Raw genomic sequence first — 19,409 nt, forward strand, 5'->3', positions numbered from 1 at the left:
TAATGTCCTGAAGAACGGTCCGGAGTGCAGGCGGAGTGTTTAGCTAACCTGCAGGAAATGTCGACGACAGTTATCCAGAAAGTAGCTAAGGGTTACCAGAGATGTTTCTGAGGTGTTCGCCAGGTACTTTTGAGATTTAAAAAGTCAAGAAGGGGTTCTGAGAAGCTGCTAGAAATAGCGTCAAAGTCGCTAAGTTAACTTGGCAACACTGGGAGGAGCGCTTCATTTGTAACTCAAGGCAGCGCAAGTGGGAGGAGCAAATAATCGGCTTGTTTTGTTTTTATAATCGTTCAAAACATTTCATTCGGAATATATTTCTATGTCGATGTTCAGAATACGACATCTGATAGTCTGAAAAAAATAATACCTAATTTGGAAAAAATAATACCTCCGAGACCAAATTTAACACTTTTAATGGCCTTAAATTTGACTATTTTTATTTATCACTTTTTAATACTTTTTAAAACCCCGCGGACACCCTGTATTATGATCTTTTTAATAATTGAAACATTTTCTGTATATTGTTCTTGTGAAGCGCCTAGTGACTTATCTTGAGAAGCGCTATATTAAAAAAAATCATTTTTTTCTTCTTATTCTAATGATATATTTAAAGAAATGCATGAGGAAGATGTAGAACAGAGAACAGTCAATCAATAAATACCAACACTGAACGACAAACAAGTAGAAACCGACAAGCCTGAATAAATAAATGAACAAAAGACATCTTAAAAGAACAGAATCGGGTAAAATGATGCAGAGATAGGCACATTTAGTGTGAACAGGGTATCTGCAGGTTTAAGGGAGTCAAATTTAAGACTTTTTAAGACTTTTTTAAGGCCGCTTTGACCAAATTTAAGCTGTTTTTTTTAAATTAAATTTAAGCTATGATTTCCAGCTATTGCCTGGAACGTCGCGAACGTGGGATTAGCCATCCAGTTACCATTAAACTTGCACTTTCCCAAGGCGCAAGCTCCCACTAGCTTAACCAGCTAATGTGCTCATCTAAAAATAGCCCCCTTTCACTGAATGTGTACGGTTCCGCTTATGCCAATATCATACACAAAAAATGCTGAACACCAACTAGAAATTCACGAAATTTTTATAGAAATAAAAGAATCTTGTTTATTGGGTCTTTGGTAATTTAAGACCTTTGGAAACTGTATTTAAGGATTATTTGTCATTTTTAAGGATTTTTAAGGCCTTAAATTTGGAAAAGCTAATTTGAGACTTTTTAAAACTTTTAAAGGACCCGCGGATGCCCTGTGTGAAAAACACAAAGAAAAACTCTAATCATTCTGGCAAACAAAAACTGCAAGAGTTTCAAAAGAGGCACAAAGTGGTAAATGGAACTGAGGGACTCCAGGTTTTTGCAGAGCGATGGAGAATTTAGTCGTTCTGAAGGTCCTTCGATCGACGGCCTCTCCGCAACCGGCTGCTGTCACCATATGGGAAGACAGTGGGTGAGGCTTCCATGATCTACAGCCTCATGACAAATGTACCACTTTAAATCACCTCTCTGCCTGGCACACCCCTCTTTCCTCTCCTCTCCTGCTCACACACAAACACATATCAGAGAGAGAAGCTAGACCCACGAATGCCAACACAGAACATATATTCCCTGCCACAGTGTTCGACAAAGCAGATCGAACGTGACACCAACAGGTAGCTGTATTCCGGCTTAAACTTTTAGGGATGCAATTACAGAAAGAAGCTGCTCCTAGAAAGAGGTTTTGTTAATTGTTAATGTTTTGTTTCGTTTGCTGTAGAGAAGAATAAGGATCAAAGGATCTCATCGGCTACTGCATTAAAACAACACTGTGAGAGTATGGAGCTTGTTTGAATATATGTTATACACTTCTGCAATTTAGTTAATGTACAAACTACTGCACAGATCCCAAAAAGTGGGGTTCTCTGACAATTCGCTACGTACGTTACCCTACCTAATCCAAATGACATTTTATTCCTCTTTGTGAAGTTGATTGTTTCCCCCATCTTCTTCCACAGATACGCTAAAGGACACAAAAAAACTAATATTTATCCTTCCTGACCTGTCATAACGCATTTACGTGGTGGCGGTGGTGACGACTACCTCTTGAAGCTCATCAAGAGAATGCCAAGAGTGTGTAAAGCAGTAATCAGAGCAAAGGGTGGCTTTTTTCATAGTTTTGATTTAGTGAGAATCTCCCAATGGTCAAGAAAATAAAGACAACACAATGAATGAGAAGTTGTCCAAACTTTTTGCCTGTGCTGTACTGTGTGTGTGTGTGTGTGTGTGTGTGTGTGTGTGTGTGTGTGTGTGTGTGTGTGTGTGTGTGCGCGCGCGTGTGTGTGTGTGTGTGTGTGTGTGTGTGTGTGTGTGTGTGTGTACACTCAAAATTATAATCAAGAATTCTAACAAACAAACAAACAAACTGAAGATAATTCAAGTTTTATAACAATTCCAACACAGTAACATGATTTCCTCACTTCTGTGGGGTGTTAAAACCATATCTAACCACACTGCAAGGTTTATAGTGAGCATTTATACACTCAAAATAATGCAGCAACCTTTAGTGTTTCATAAAACACACACCAAGGAGGAATCATTGTTCCTTAAACATCATAAAACGCACAAAATTATTTTGCTTATTCCAATACATCAAATAAATAGATAAACCATGCGGTTTTTAAATGGGGGGACGACGACACTAAAGATGCCTGACAGCTGTGCTGAGGAAGTACATCACCTTGCTTTGTCACATTTATTACCTGCATTGCTGGGGCACTTAAAGTGGTGCAAATAAATCTGCCTCTTTCTAAGTTTGTCAAGAGAGAGGAAAAAAAAACTAATAGAATCACATCAGTGATTACGGAAACGTTCAATGCAAGCTTTCCTTTTCGCATGTTTATGGTCACTTTCCCAAAAGCTCTTTATGTCCTTGAGCTGCTTAGAGTTGTACACTACCCACTCTCTCCTCCATACACCCATCCCTTGATTCCTAATTTCTTCTTTTTCCCTCTCTATCCATCCATTCATTCTCCTCTCGCTCTGCTACCCAGCATGTGCTGGTAGGAAGGACTCAATGCTTAAGCAGGCCACCAGACAGGGCATTACAGCACGTCCAAGCGTATCTATTGGCTGACAGCCACATTGGTCCAGCCCCTAGAGAACTTTTGGGCATCCTGATTGGTCACAAGGGGATTGGGGCATGCATCAGCTTGTCCTCTAGCTGATCTGTCAGACTGGCCCAAGCTCATGGAGAGAGAGATGGACGCTGTTGGTGCATCCGCTAGTGAGGGGGCTTTGGAAGTCGCAGCTTATGCTGCAGCAAACTGGTCCCAGGTTTACTGAATGAAACCGCTGCTGTGCTACAGATGGTGCTCTAATCAGAGAGCAACTTTACAGCAAGACAACGGGGAGTCTAACTGAACAACTGGGAATAGTAACAGGCTGAAGATAAATAATTACAAGAAAACTAAATTGCAGCTGACCCAACATGTATGATCTCCTAATTCATCACCGGATATTAAGAATTAAGTTATGCTGCAAAACAATGTTAATATATATCACATGGCTGATAAACACAAATAAAGTAAATCACTCAAGAAGGTCCTTATTTCTAGAGTAAAACAGAAAAATCATTCACAACTGACTATGCATTGTGTGTGGTATATACCTAGATAAGCTTACGCATAGTTGATATTTCTCAGTCAGTAGGGGTGCAGAGACACACACACACGTATCAAAACATTTTCCTTTCAAAATTCTCCATTGTCTTGAGTCTTGCAAAGCAATTCCCTGCCTGGACAACAGGGGGCATAGCACTTTTCCAAGGCGGTCCCGCCATTATTACGGTCATGTCTCTGGTCAAACATTGTGTTTACTCTAGTAATTTTTGTATTGTGTATATTTATTTCAGAGACATTGTAACGCAGAAAAAATTGTCCTTCATTCTCCTCTACTCCTTAACACTAGAACTCCCAGGACCCGTCAATTTGACGGCTGTCATTTTGGCCATTAAATGCAGGCCGACGATGATGTTGTGGAGCAAAATGGTTCAAGTGCGTTATTAATTAACAGCTGTACCACCTTGAGTCATGTAGAAATGTGACTAAATGTAATACACATGACAGCCCCATTTAGTGGACAACTTTTGTTTCTGCGCTACCTGTAGTTATCGTCCAAATCCTCAGTATATCGTGATATTGATTTTAGGCCATATCGCCCATCCCTAGTGTGTGCTGAGCGCCGTGTGTCATCTCCAATCACTATGAAAGCAGAGAGGGAGGTGGTTCTGTGCAAAATGCCTGGGACAATATATTGTATTGTGATATAGAATTGTGTATTTCACAAAGCAGGCGTTATTGCCACACAAATTGCACCACACAAAAAATACAGCAAATGTTTGTAAATTTGCTGTAAAAAATCAATACAGTGCTTTTAAAGGTGCGGGAAACTTGTTTAACCAATACATTTGAAGTGGTCGTTGGTAGGAATGAATGCCTTACAAGCCATACTCGGGGGCAAATAAAGCCTGCATCAGCACACAAAAGTCTGCATTAGAGGAGAGCTTAACACAGCAGGATTTGAAGTCTTATGTCCTGATATTTGGACATCGTGCCTCAGATTGGATAACAGCAACGCAACTCTACCACCAACTTTGGTTGTTCTGTAACATGTACGTTTCATCTCCACAAATAACACAAGCCTGGAGGAGCTTCAGCCGTGTGGTTGAGTTGCTAATCCTAATGTTAGCGTCTGCTAGCAAAGATGTTCTCTGCGGATTCTGGACGCTAAAACAACAGCCTACCCCATCAAGAGCCAGCATGAGTGAGTTAATTTAACCGCTTTATGTAGATCTGTCAGGCTTTTCAAATCCTAGCATTTCATTCAGAATGCTAATGACGGAGATAGGTCATAGGACAGAAATGACCATTAAAAAAATTATTTTCCAGTCAACCACACCTTTAAATGTCAATTCAGCATTACAACACAAAATACCGCACATACATCAGTGTACTGATATTTTCTTACATCCTCAACTGATCCCATACAAAATTGACCAATTTCAAGGTAAAAATTATAAAAGCATGTCAATTGAGATAATCTGTTTCAATTTGAATAGTAGTGTCTGAAATGGCTCTTCTCACACAAACCAAATTCATCCAGTGAAACAAAGCACATCCATTAGCAGACCCCAAGACCCTTTTCTTATTGATCGATTAACTGCTCAGCTAAACATTCAGCCCCGTGCTATTCATCATGGAGAGAAGACATAAGCCATGCTGCTGTGTTTCACGAGCAGATGGGACGGTGGAATGTAATTGAGATTAAACCGGTGGGTTGGGTGCCTACAACAAGCAGAGTGGAAACCCAAAGAGGGAATACACACAGGGGCATCCTCAGCTGAGGTAGTAAGACAACTGAACAGAAATTAATAACAGCAGGTCAAACTGAGCAGGAAGGGGCTGCTGGAAAATACCTTCTCTATCAACTATGAGCAGTGTGTAAAGATTGTGAAGAGGTCATTTCTTGAAACAGCCGTAAAAATAATGTAATCGGAAAGCTATAATTTCCTGGGACAACGCATAAATTAATTTGCACGCAGAGTTATCTCCAACACAGAAAAACGGTGCATCCGTGCAGAAGGACTGCAGAATTGTTGCAAAGCTTATCAAATTAAGAATAACGTGCGACACATTTCAGCTTTATGATGTTCGACAGTTTTCATTAAGATTTCTGATGCTCCTGCATGATTTCCACATGACTGCCTTAAAGAGCGAGTTAACATCCGAAAACCTTTGCTACGATGGCGTTCTGCAGCTTAGCGGAGTCAGAGAGGACTTGTGCACTGGCAAGCGGACAGACCAGCAGGAAGCTTTGGGTATAAAAGAAAGGGAGCAGAGAGTGAGGAAGAGGGGAGGGCAAAGAGGACTCTACGTCTTTACAGTATAGATGTGCGGCATGAAGAGACCAACTAATTAAATACGATTCTTCAGTGGGCGCGCCTTGGGAAAGCTTGAAAAAGACACTTGAAAATTAATGAGAACTCAAAAAGGTGAAAGCAGTTCAAACTTTTCGGTGCCTCAGAGGGTGAGGCTGCCACTCGTCTCCTTGGATTCCCACAAGCGGCGTAAATAAATAAACAAATGACAAAACATTATTTTATGGGTTTTTTTCTACCCAGCATGCTTCTCTGCGCTACACCCCTCCCTCCACCCCTGTTTCTCCAATATGCAGTTATTCTAAGTATAGCAGCAAGAAGACAGAAGCTCTACCATAAGGAGAGTGTTGCAGCTCTATTTAAAAAGAGGAGTGATAAGAGACTGAGGTTGGGTCAAAAGGACGCAGAGAGCGAGGGGGCGCTACCAGAGGCAGCATCAGAGCTGGTGGCAATGATGCAGAGCAAGGGATGGGGAGGCTTTAGGAATATACAAGTGGAAGCACGAGAAGACCACTTTATTTGGAGCTGCTAAAAATAGCGCCGCAAATGGTAGCAGGGGTCTAGCCGGCCTAGAGCTCCTCTCTCCTTCCAGGCTGGGGGAATCGATGGGCAGAGAGCTGTATGGGAGGCTTCCCAGAGCCTGCGTCCAACAGTTGCTGATGGGGTGGGCGGGGCAAGAAGAGGAGCAGCGTGGAGTGGAACGGGAACTATTTTTTGCACTGCTTGACTAAATATGGTCATGGAGGTGGTGAGACAAGACACAGGAGCAGAGTGACAAAATGGGGCCGAGGCATGTTTGAAATGCTTGGCTACCTACAAAGTGCTAACCATTCAGCAGAACCCTCTGCAGTGTGGGATAAAAAGCTACCGGCTGGTTGGCCTTTTGCCCCTAATTTGCTGCTGCTCCGTTTTTTTTTCCTGTGCACCATGCCCGACAAACTGCACAAGCATCTCTACTTGACCTTTTCCTGCAGTAAAGGTGACCCTCCATGCGCACTAGAACACAGACTTGAGATCTGGAAGAGTAAAATAAGTACATATTTTAATGAATGAAACAAATAAATAACATTATGTAGCGTTTTCCTCTTTCACCTTTCTCTGACGGTGCTAATCTAATTTACATGGATCTCCGTGCACTATTAAAAGTATGGCTGCCTGCTGCTGCAGAGGCACAGCCACCACTTTTTCCATGTATCGGCCACAAATCTGCTCCGAAACATTCTGTAAACTCTCTTATCTAAGCCGCTGTATAAAGTTCCACTGAATAATGAAAGCACATTTTAAGAGCAGGATAAAGCTCTGGGGCTGTGTGCGTGCATGTGTGTGTGTGTGCGTGCGTGCGCGTGTGTGTGTGTGTAGATGGAATAAGAAAACAGCAGGGAGGAGTATGACTGGTACACTTTCTGCCTCCTCCTGATCAGGGCATCCTCCCAGCTTTCTCTCTCAGAATGCACATGATGGAAAGGAGAATGCTGCAGTTGTTTTTTTTTACACCCCTCCTCCTTTTTCTGCCTCCCCTCTTTCTCCAAATGGCAGCTCTTCATGTCAGCTCTACGTCTTCCTCCTCTAAAGGTATGCATGCGGATGTGTGTGCATGTGTGTCTGTGTATACCCGCTTCCTCTCTTTTTTCCCCCCTCCCTGACTCTGGCACTAAACCCACCCGTCATCACCCCTCCTCCCCCAACCCCCCAATCATAGAAGCTGAATCAGCGAGTCAGGCGTGCACCCGGCACACACGATGGCTGCAGCAGCTGGAGCGCTCTCTAGGTCATTATGGCTCTCCTCACTATGAGAACGGGAAGAGAGGAGGGGAGGAGAAGTGGAGCAGCACAGATGAGAAACTGATCTGACAGGTAATATATACTCTTCTTTCGCTTTCGGACCGGAGTTTACCCCCTGACGGCCCTTGATGTCCCACCTCACGTCTCTTGTCTCTGTCTTCTTCGGACATGATCAGTTATTAACCGCATGGCTTGTCCGCGAGTCGCATAGTCCACAGAGGGAGTGGAAGGTACCGTTCTGCAGCAGCAGCATCACTGGGACAGAGTTTAACCTGAGACAGCACCTTTGGGCTTTCAAGTTCTTCCCCTATCATCTTATAAAACCAAAAGCTTTCAAAAAAAGAGAGAGGAGAAAGTGTGAGGAATAAGAGGATGCAGGAGGAGATGAAACATGGAAAAAGGAAGCTGGGGAGTTGCTATGATCCACATGGATTTTATCCCAGTTTTTTTGCACTCTCCACTCTCTCTCTCATCTGTCCTGTCCCCCCCCCCCCCCCCCCTCCCGTGTTGTCTTGCGCTCTTCCTTTCTTGTGTTCCTAGCACTGGCCGGACATGCTGCAGCAGCGGAGGTCTTTGGCTCATTAGGTTTCTCGGTTGCAGCCCTGCTGCTACCTCATGACAGACTTGTTAACTCAAGACCAGCATAGGAATGGAGACACTTCCTTACCCTCAACGCACCCTCTGCATCGTTTAGTAATGTTTTCCCCTTTTTTGCCACTGTGCCAAAAGGATCCTGTAGTCATTTGGACTTTAATTGTTATCTTAGTTTTTCTTTATTTTTTCTCCTTGTTTTTGATGAGAACAGTTGTTGAAGGTTGGTTGCTGCCAACTAAATGTGTGTGTGTGAGGTAAGTTCGCGAATGGGCCAGCTTTGTGATTAAGGTGTGCCGACTGGGGGCGGAAGGATGGAACGTGGTGACCAGAGAGACACATGAAGTATAAAGGACTGATGAACAGCGGGTAGGTCATGTGTCCCGAACAGGACGGAAAGCGGATTGACAGCACACAGCTGTGAGAAGTGCATTAACACAGATGTTAGGGGGGAGGTGAGGACGGAATATTGGGCTGAGTAGATATGTGCCACTAGTTGAAACTACAGCACTTAGGGCAGTAACCCAGCTCTTCCCCATGTGTCTCTCTGTAACGAGTAGCTTCAAGCTAGCTAGGCCACATGGTACTGCAGTGATGTCAACCAAACCAGAAGAGACAACGACCACCACCAGCCTATTTCGCTGGTCCATCCCACAGTGGAATGTCACCACCTCGCTCCCCTATGCGCTCACCCTCTCAGGCAGCTGTGACATTTCCTAAACAGAATGTCACACCTTCAGGACCAGGCTCCTCCACCTGCCCAACCCTATCTTTCTGCTTCTCTCATTACTATTCCTAACTCTTACACTGCAAACACATTGCACCATTTCTCTGCCATCAGGTCTCTAAAACTTTACAGCTAAGCTGGTTTCCTATAATCCCCTTTTTTCCCCGTTTTACTCCCATTGCCTCGGTGTTCAGAATTGCCGGTCAGCTTAGTGCGGTCGTAGGAAGTGTCGACTTGTGGAATGTGCCGGTGCGGGGCAGGGCACGGAATCATTAGAGTTGAACATTTCTTGCAACCATGCAAATAGTTATTGATTGGCTCCAGCCAATCTGCAACGCAACATCTTGTTTTAGTGGTAATGGCGACTGAGGTTTGATTAGAGGAAAAGAAAAAGCAAACCATGGTGATCTCTGTGTCAGGGGAAAGAGCTAGAGAGATAGAGGTTGGTGTGATAATGGTGGCAGGTGGGTGGGTGGTTGGGTGAGGGGGGGCGGTGACCAGGACCAATCCACAAGTGCTGAGTGGGCATTAGTGCCTTCATGTGACCTATGGCCTGCCTGTGTGCCTAAAGCCCAAATCCTGCTCACAATAGCTTCCTGTTCAACTTGGATCACTCCCATTTTCAAACATCATCGAGTAGTCCAGAAAGCCACAGGGGTCGTTGCTGACACCAGAGAGATAAGGGACAGGCATCGGATCTGTGGTGTTGGTACGAGAGCGCGAGAGAGAGGGAGGGAGAGGAGTGGGCCTAAATTAGAAGAACATAATTATAGCAAAGAAGCCAGACTGAAATGTGAGTGGGCGGGGAATTAATTTTTTTTATTTTGTGTCAGGGGGACTCTCCGGTATAAAGGTGCTCTGCTGCTGCTGCCAGGAAACGACAAATGACTGTCACACAAGACTGGAAGCACCTTTCAAGATGGACTCCTGGTTAACCATCAAGAAAAACTCTTCTTGATTTAACTTTTTTGCAGCTGTTCTCCATTTTATTTTTTAAACTTTTTAACAACATTTTTCCTAAAAAAAAAAAAAAAAAAAAGAGAGAGAAAAATCTCTTTTTCTGAGCTGATTTCTCCAGTCTGCTTGGAGGACAGAAGGGTTCACTGGGACAGTGGACTATGGTATGGACTGCAAAGTTTTTGTGTTGTGTTCAGAGGCGGGTGGGGGCCTGGCTGCTCAGCCTTACATGGCAACCAGAGGAAAGCCTGAGTGTTGAACTGAATTTACACTCAAAGTCACCTTACAGTGCAGACTACCATACTTGGGAGAGAGAACGGTGGGGGAAAACGTTCTGCTCACAACTTCCTGACCTTGACAGAAGGTGAGAGAATTTTATAACTCTGATTGCCTCCCTGGTGTACATACTTCTTTATGTACCCATATGAACATATGATAGCTATGGAATGTAAAGAAGTATGTATTCTTGGTGAGGTTCAAGTCCTCGTTCTGAAAACGTGACGGAGAAATGTTTGTGCTTTATTCTGACTGCTTTCACGCCTGTTGTAATGCGGGGGGGGGGGGGGGGGGGGCAAAGGGGAGGAGAGAGGGAGGAAAGGAGAATGAGTGCTAAGACTCATACATTAGCTATACTGTCTCTGGGCAGTCTCACTGCAGCAGTTATCACTGTAGGGAACTTAATGCTTTCTCAAACTAGCTGACTTAGCCAATAAAAATCCCTCATCCAAGACATGCCAACAATTTATTGGGCAATTATGCAAGTTAGCATAAAACGGTAGTAATCATGTTTTAGATCTGATCCGACTTTGGCCACCGCAGGTTGTCCTCTGACACTGCTGTATGAAACGGACGTTCCAACACTTCTGGGTGGTTTTGCTGCATTACAGACTCTGAAAATCAGCCAGCTGCAACTTAAGCACCAACTTCAGTGAGCTGTTCCTTACCAATAATACCGTAATCTTTTACAGCATGCCTCAAAAGAGGAAAGGAAATCAAGGTGACTTGGAAAAAAACCTCTACATCGTTTATGGCTGTAAATAATGTAAAAAAAAAAGAAAAAAAAAGAAAGAAACGTGGAGTGTGTGCAGCTGGATGTTGCTGAGGAGGCAGAACAAAAGGCTGCTGCTGAAGCTGCTGGTGTTGTATCACATCATGGCTTCAATGTTAACAATCTTAGGTGTTTAACCATGACTGTCCTCCCATAATGCCTCTGCCCTTCTCCCCACCCCCCACTCCCTCCCATCAACCCGGCTGCCCTATGTTCCCCTCCCTTTCTCTGCGTCCTGCTCTTTTTGTTCCCGTTTGCTATGCTTGCCAAATGCTTTCTCGGGCGGCATGGCGGCCAGATTAGACCATCAAAAAGTGACAATGCAGGATCAGTGTCAGCTCTGACCTGTCAGCTGGTTCCAATTGTTGACTGCTCCAAACAAATAAAGGCAACAGATATGGACAGAAAAATGAAGCGAGCAGGGGGAGGGGGTGACAAAAAGCTCACCGTGCACTCGTTTGAGCTATTCTTATCACCTACTCTTAACCCTATTTGCCCCAGACTCCCAACAAGGCCTATTCCAATTTTAGAACAGGTCTGCATCCCTTTAAAAGTTTTAAGACGCCTTCGTCAAAGTTGTTTTACAGGCTGCAATTAAGTGTCCGGCTTGGAGAAATAAAGATATGCAGGACCAAAAGTTGAATAAATAGCGGTTTTAATGAGTGGCTAATTGATAATGCACGTAAAATTTATAAATACCGATTTTTTAAAGCTCTTTAAACGCGAAAACTAGAATTCATTCATTCAATATTTGCATAATAAAACAAGCCAACAACATAAAAACAGATTTTATATTCAAGTGATTAATATGCTGCGAGCGTGGCTAATTTACTACATTTCCTTATAATAAAAGTCATTCTCCAAGCTTGGCAACACAAGCCGCCGTCACTGTATTGAGCTCACTAACGGCTATTTCATAAATTTATGTCATAAACAGCTTGTATCCAATAAATCCCATTCTGACGGTCCTTATTTTGCACTTGCTTTCAAGTTTTATTTAATGTATGAACAAAAGAAAAAGTCCTTTGTTTTTTCCAGAGGAAAAGAACTCGACCTAAAGGCGAGACACGTATCAAATTTATTAGAGTTACGGCTAAGCGTGATTGTTAACAGCTGTCTAATTGAATCAAATTAGTTTGTAATGAGTCAACTGGGAAAACAAGCAGCTCACAGAGAAAGTGACGCGACTCCTGATAGAAAATATTAAAATATAAGCCTTCACTAGTTTGTCCCCAATATTATTCCAGTCAATACCAGACATCAGAGGTGTGTGTTCTGCGTATTGCGTGTTCCACCCCGGCCCTCAACAGCAACGACCTGATGTCTGAGTGACAAACACAGCAGATGCTGACGTTATCAAACGCTTGGTGCTTGTCGTCCCCCACCCCCTCACCCCTGGCTTTTGCCCTGTTATGGCCCTTAAATGAAGCGAGTAGCACAGCCACCTGACTCCGAGTGACTGTGTGTGTAAGTGACAAGCATGAATGTGCATGTGTATGTTACAAATAGACCTGTCTGGTGTGCTGTATCAAGCTGGCCTTATGTTGACCTCCATTCAAGTCTACAAGCAGCGCCGTATATCCCTCAGCTGTCACCGGCCACTCTCAGGATCTCATTCGTGCTTTGGCAGGAAAAATAAGTCAATAAATATAGCAGCTGACTTGTGTTTCAAAGCCCCCCCCTTACACTTTTGTGTCAAAGGGACAATCAAAATAATGTATAAAGAAAGGACAAGTAAATGTCACTGAGCTGGGTCTTGATACAAAAATCTAAGAATGGGTTGCTTATTTCCTCCTAGCAACAGAAGAACCCTGTTTGGAAGGGTTTACCAAATTTGCACCACTTTGTGGATTGTATCATGACAAATTTTATTTTTTTAGATGCTTGCGGACATTTAAACATAATGATTTTTGTGTGTGCAATGACTCTAAAAGAGACGTAAAATAATCTGCTCTGATTTACTGCGCAAACTGTCCGCTCCACTCTCCAAATCAGTCTCTAGGACTTAAAAGACAGAGCGAAATGAACGTTTGTGACTTGACACCCCTGAGTGCTGCAGTAGGAACATGAGTCAAACGAACTCGTGCATGTAGTTACGGCTCGGCGTTCGACTGTTGGCCGTCTAAAGTGACCAGAGCGGCGGTGTGCCTGCAGCAGGGCCCATCTGTCAGAGCCTGTAATTGCATCATGACTCTGGGACATTTGACTCAAGTGCACTGCCACAGATTATTATGATCCTTTTTCTCAGGGATTGATATTTCTCTCTCTCTCTCTCTCTCTCTCTCTCTCTCTCTCTCCGAGTGAGGCTGGTGTAAAACTTAGATAGTGGAGAAGATGAATGGACGACATGGGAGGCAGCAGAGTCCGATCAGCTGTATCTGTGTGTTTCTGGTGAGGTGGTAAATGGGGTTCAGGTGCTAAATCTGAATGCTACTCAGAGTGGTTGAAAGCAATAGGGCTAAGGGAGAGAGGGAGACAAAGAGGCAAGCTGTAAAAGGTGTTCAAATGCATGTTATTCCAATGTTATTGTAATTTCTGCAAATTTTCAGTCCATTTGATCCAACAGATCTGGTGTTTGGCTCCAAAAAAGCAAAACAATGCTTTGCTAAAGCTGGTAAAATGGAACCAAATCACCTCTTGAATGGATTTGGTCCCCTTCAACCAGCTGTAGCTATGCTTTGATGTCTACAAGAGCAACTTTTGCTGCGACCCCTGTCGACGCTGTACGGACGGTGAGCGGTTTTTCAGCGACTGTCATTACTCATCTTCTGTCTTGTTTTTGACGAATAAAGAAACTAATCCCAGCTGCAAAACTGTTGTATGGTCCTCTTTTCTGACGGTGTTGAATCTCTGCTTGATATTCTGCCTACGCTGAGCAGCTGGAAGGGAAGACGTGCAGCAGCTAGCGCTATTTTTGAAATCCAGCACTGGTGTGCAAGCGTGAGAATGTTTGGCTGTCCTAACTGTCACTGAATGTTAGTCAGTTACACGGTGGACAGGAATAGACGAGGGAAAAAGGAATATATAAAAGGCTGAGTGTTGCTCAGCAGACGGTTTAAAAAAGAAGAAGCTGCCATGAAGCAGCAAATACTACAAATACAATCCTCAGGTCTCCTGTAGTGGACAGGACGACGATAGAAAGGTTTAGTTTCCTGCCTCTGCTGCGAAGTCTGATCAGTATAAACATCCTTGTCAGCCTCCTTCTTTTGGTCTTTAGTGGTCCTAATGTGACAAATAATCACCTCAAACCAATATTCTGTAGTTATGTTGTCTCAAATGACCAGAAAAGTCAGGAAACTATACATTTGGTAAAAAAAAAAAAAAAGCACAAAAAAAACCCCGACTCATCCATAAAATGTCAACATTACAAAATAAGTCAACCTACTTTAGGTCTGACATCACATTTGGAAAACCCATTTCAGGGCAGGGGAAAGCCTTCAGATTAAAGGTCGACTGATATCAGTTTTTCTATTACTGATACCGATCACTAATAACATCAGCTGATGCACAAAATGTCCGAAGTTGAATCAGTTTTTAACTCTGAATCTAACTAACTGTAAATTTTAACTTAGTGCACTGTTAAAGTCAGACACCTAAATAAAGTTCATTTAGAGTATTTATTATGCAGATGTTATTAGTGAACGTAAAAATACATTTAAATTTAATTCTGCAACAGCACCAGGCTGCCCGAGGATGTGTCTGACTTTAAATCGGCCTTGCTAAGGACAAATACGATGCATCAAAAACTGTGTCGACCCCTACTTCAGACACCTTTTGTCTCCCGTGTGGTGAAATTAAAATTTAGGGATGGTCTTTATAATAATAATTATTTTTTTTATCTAAAAAAAAGAAGGGCTGATATTACAAAAAGGTGACATGTAAAGATTACAGACAGCTACTGCAGGGTTTGTTAAGAGCCTGTTTATGAACCACTGGCTATTAATCACATTGTTTACAGGACTCTAGCTGCAGGAGAGGAAGACACAGATGAGACAAGCTCAAGATTGTAATGCAGAGCGTGGATCTGCAAGAAACTTCCAGTTTAAACGTTCAAATTTTGCTCAACTCGTAATAAAATACGTTTTTATTGCATATGAGGTAATGCGAGTGAGTGTAACAAGCTAATTTTGCTGTTTCCCATTTTGTAGAGCTCTTAGTATCGGACTCCACGTTAAAGATCCCTCCGTCACCCGCAGCGACTGCGCAACGCTTCTGCCTGGATTTTGTTTCCACTACTCCTGGAACGTCCAGTGAAATTACACACACACACTAGGGATTCTGGCAATTTTTCCATTAAAACCCCCAAAAGGCAAAAGCTTTTGTGAAAAGGAACACAGAGGGGGTGTTATTTTCTTCCCCCCTTCTTTCCTAGAAGTTGTGCTTCAGTATCGGAAAGTGAAATTTTACATTTGTTTAGGCCACATGTGCCAGAACAATCCGTGCTCATGCTTAATCTAAACAAAAATAAGAGGAGAAGATTAAATTCTCAAAGTTTCCACAGGTAGACGGCGCGTTTCGTTAAGAGTCCAGGTCCGGGTGATTTTAGTGGACAGACATATGAATCTATGGAAGAAATTCTTCAAAACACTCAATCAAAACAACCGTCCCTGGACTAAACACAGCAGACGAGGTGCTTTCACTCGGACCTGGGGAGAGATTTTCCAGGGCTTTAGGACTCGAGGACTCGCTCCCTAATATTGCAGGAGCTTGAGCGTGAAATAAAAGTAAATGGGAGTACTGGAGATAGGGACATATATCTTTGTTTCTCTGAGGGCGAGGGGACAGAGTGTGGACCGAGGCAGGCAACACACACACACACACACACACACACACACGCACACACACACACGCACACACACACATGCACACACACACAGCAGAGAGAAAATGCTGTACTCCAGCACTTTTAGCCTGTAAATCAATGACTCCTACAGTACACTGGCTTTCTACTGTACATCCTAAAACCTGGTTTACACGTACAGATTATGCACCCTTTGCTTTCAAATATCTACAGTGCAAATGATGTAAATCCATTCTGCAACTTTGGTAACACTTTACAATAAAATTCCCTTTATTGACGTTATTTAGTGCTTAGTTTATTAATGGTTAATAATGCACTAAGTAACGTTAACTGTAAAGCATCCCTGCAACTTTTATTTGTTAAATTTGTGCAGAGACTGCATAATTTTAGTTTTCTTTATTAAAATTTCAGCAGACTGCAGGCCACACTCACAATCTTCTTTAAAATGTATTCTTCCGTTAAAATGTACAGAATGAGAAGAGATTTGTATAGAAAATAAGTTATAAAATGTTCTGGATGTTGCAGCTTTGTCTGAAACGTGGTAAATAAGATTTGATTTTATCAGTAGTAGCAAGTAATGGATTTCTCCAATTAAATAATGTTCGACACAGATGTGTGAGCCGTAGATGAGCTACTCTGTGCCAGATGTTCAGGGTTAGATCATCCCTGGCTCATTGCAGGTGATCCTCTGACCTCAATTCCATTTTGTTAAGGGGAGAAAAATCCATTCAGTCTGTTATAAATATAAACAAGACCGGTCATATACATAAAAACCCAGAGCAATGAGCAATCCACAGCAGCCTTTTTGCTTCCTAGAAAACTTTGCTTGCTCTTAACCAGCTGTGTGAAGCAACCTGATAAAGATGACGTCTTTACAAGCTCCTCCTGGTTGTAAGGCAAGTACAAAGCAGAAAAAGAGCGGATCAACAACCTGCTGCCTGAAATAGCTGCAGCCAAGGACAGGATGAAATGCTGTCACGCAGACTGGCCTCCCCAGACCAGCCTGTGCTCACAAACCTCGGTGAGGGGTGAACAGAACAGTAAAAGGAAGCAACAAATTCACTTTAAAGGCGATTAGCTTTACTAACAGCAGCCGACTCCAGAGACACTACCATCTGTTGGAAAGGCAGGAAGATAGGCCTTTAGGAAAAACTTGTAAAATTAAACCAAATCGAGATGATTAGCATGTCTTTCACTTCTTATTCAACATTTTAGAGCCGTACTTTAAAAAGTAGTTCAGGAAGTTAGTCTACTATAACTTGTCTGGGGAGATAAAAAGACCAAAAATAAATAAAATGCCGACTTAAATTTGACCTTTACAGAAAACGTAGCACAGCCTCAATGGGGTTATTTGCCAGATAATCAAAATCTGCTTACATCAGAGCGCCTAAGCCTAGACTGTCTCCTAGTTTAAACCTTGTAAGCAGTAAGCCCACATTTTTCATCCCAAGAGAGGATGATTGAGTAACAAATTAGCGATTCTGCCAAGCCGCCTGCCCTCTCAGAGCTGACACACACCCTCATCTCTCTTGGTTCAAGGCTGCAGTTTTGTATGAATCTTGCTACAGCTTCAAAAACTGCATCGATTTCATTTAAATGCTCATGTCACAAAGACAGCTTTACGACTGGTTAACTAAATCTGGTTTTATCGAGGGCATTTCATTTGCATTTAAGGTAGAACCTCCACAGAATCCTTCTAAATTCGCCCTCATTACTCACGGCAACCAAACATGCGTGGGAGCTAGCGGCAGCGACAGTCAAGCGTCACATACCTGGGGTTTCCTCGCAGCGCGGCGTGATGCAAGGCATTGAACCCGTTGTTGTTGGTGATGGTGACGTCGGCGCCGGCCTCCAGCAGCACAGACAGCATGTCATCTCTCTTCTTGCTGATGGCATCGTGCAGCGGCGTGTCTCCCTCGGAATCCTGAAAAGGAAATTTCATGTCACAAATTCCAAAGTTAGGTTTGCAATCTCAAGCTCCGCTGATGTTTTCTGATCTGCATGCAAAAAATAAAAAAAAAAAAGACTAAAGTGATGGGAAACCTGAAGGCTTGGGTGGCAGCCAAAGTCCAGCAAGGTCTTAACCACCTGTAGGTGGCCCTTGTTGACTGCTATGTGCAATGGCGTCTGCCGTCGCTTGTTTCTGGCGTTCAAGTCGGCACCGCCTCGATGCAGCACCTCAATGACAGAGCCCTCATCGCCAAACGCTGCATGGTGCACCGCCCGGTCTCCATCTTTGTCCTGAGCACAATGACAACAATAAAATTGCAACGGTTCACGGATGAGCAAAGAGAAGGGTCAAGGATTTGTAAAAATTTAAATTATACCTCAGCCTCAAGGTCCACATTGTGCTTAAGCAGCAGCTTTAGGACATCCACGTGACCGTTCTGACTGGCTGCCTGCATAGCAGTGTGTCCAGCACACTGTCCGTTCACCTGCAACCACACGGACAAGGACACACATTATTATCACACTTTAGTCCTCCATCTATAAAATTAGCTGTTGGGAGATGAGAGATTTGTGTAAGGGTGCGTGCACGGCTGAGCGTGCACCTTTCATCACCAACTGCAGCGCTGCAAAAAGTGAGAGCATTAATATTAATGTGGACCTCCTCTGGGAGTCTCGAGACATCTCTTGTCCTGGCAGCCGGATCACTTGGCCAGACTTGGTGTGCTCAGCTTTAAGCAAATAATTCCACTGAAAGCCAACAGGGCATCTGGCCAGCATTCACCAATGACACACACACATTCACTCTGGCTCTAGGAAGAGAGACGCTACTGCAGATTTTACGTAAACCTCCAACAGGCACCTGTCCTATAGCCTGCATTCAGACATCATCTACAAACACCTGGGATTTGTAGTTCTCTACGTGTAACTGAGAGTGGATCAGTCCATGCTGCGCTGCACACCAGAGCTCCTCGATGCCTCCTCTGGGCCCGCCTTAATGCTTTTCAGATTAAGAGAGGCGCATGGGTGGGAGGGTCTCAGAGACCTATCGAGAGACATGGCTGACCTTCTAGATAGACAGAGAGAGGAACAGAGCAGCCTGGACTGTTTCGGCTCCTCGACTCGAATCTGACCATTTTATAATAATAATCATCATTAAAATTTGGCCTTTAACAACAAAAACAGCAGAGCTTACATCTACATCTGGTCTCTTAAGTATGTCTTCCACTTTGGCAAGGTCTCCGTTGGCTGCTGCCTTGACCAGCTCCTCGTTGATGTCCCCAGACTCTTGTGTCTCAAAAAGCTTCTTTAACAACTGAGACAAACGCTCTGGGAAAACATGGGGAAGCAAAGATTGATCTTATGTAGGTGCCAAAGAAAATGGGGCAGCGAGGACAAAGAACTCATATGATACTCTGAGCTTCAGCAGCTGCTTGTTCACACATACCTCCAGAGGCATTGCTGACAGCGGAGCCAGAGGGGGCAATCTTGGTGACGGCGGCGGGATTATACGTCCACGAAGTCCCACAAACCTCCACCTTCAGGTCACTGTCGGAGTAGATCTGCTGCACGCGGCCCACCTTGCCCAGGGTCTGTTTAAAATGTTGCGACAAACTCGTTAGTATCTGATGG

The 19,409-nt window shown here is 43.5% G+C and overlaps 1 protein-coding gene and 1 long non-coding RNA gene across 6 annotated transcripts in view; one reads left to right on the forward strand and one right to left on the reverse strand.

The window, feature by feature from the left end:
• The window catches only part of mib1 (MIB E3 ubiquitin protein ligase 1), a 53,846-nt gene that overhangs the window by 21,742 nt on the left and 12,695 nt on the right, over positions 1-19,409 (reverse strand). For all 5 annotated transcript variants that reach the window (XM_054741378.2, XM_015956663.3, XM_015956662.3 and 2 more), the window contains exons 8-12: positions 19,225-19,369; positions 18,973-19,106; positions 18,158-18,265; positions 17,874-18,071; positions 17,603-17,754 (exon numbers count right to left, since the gene is read on the reverse strand). In XM_054741378.2, coding sequence (XP_054597353.1) covers positions 17,603-17,754; positions 17,874-18,071; positions 18,158-18,265; positions 18,973-19,106; positions 19,225-19,369 — 737 coding nt within the window. The remainder of the gene's footprint in view (positions 1-17,602; positions 17,755-17,873; positions 18,072-18,157; positions 18,266-18,972; positions 19,107-19,224; positions 19,370-19,409) is intronic.
• LOC139061771 (uncharacterized) lies at positions 7,341-10,520 on the forward strand. The gene is made up of 3 exons (XR_011515480.1): positions 7,341-7,496; positions 7,624-7,778; positions 9,858-10,520. It is a non-coding gene; the product is annotated as an uncharacterized lncRNA (long non-coding RNA).

This window comes from Nothobranchius furzeri, chromosome 11 (assembly GCF_043380555.1).
Source record: "Nothobranchius furzeri strain GRZ-AD chromosome 11, NfurGRZ-RIMD1, whole genome shotgun sequence".
Classification (NCBI taxonomy): Eukaryota; Metazoa; Chordata; class Actinopteri; order Cyprinodontiformes; family Nothobranchiidae; genus Nothobranchius; species Nothobranchius furzeri.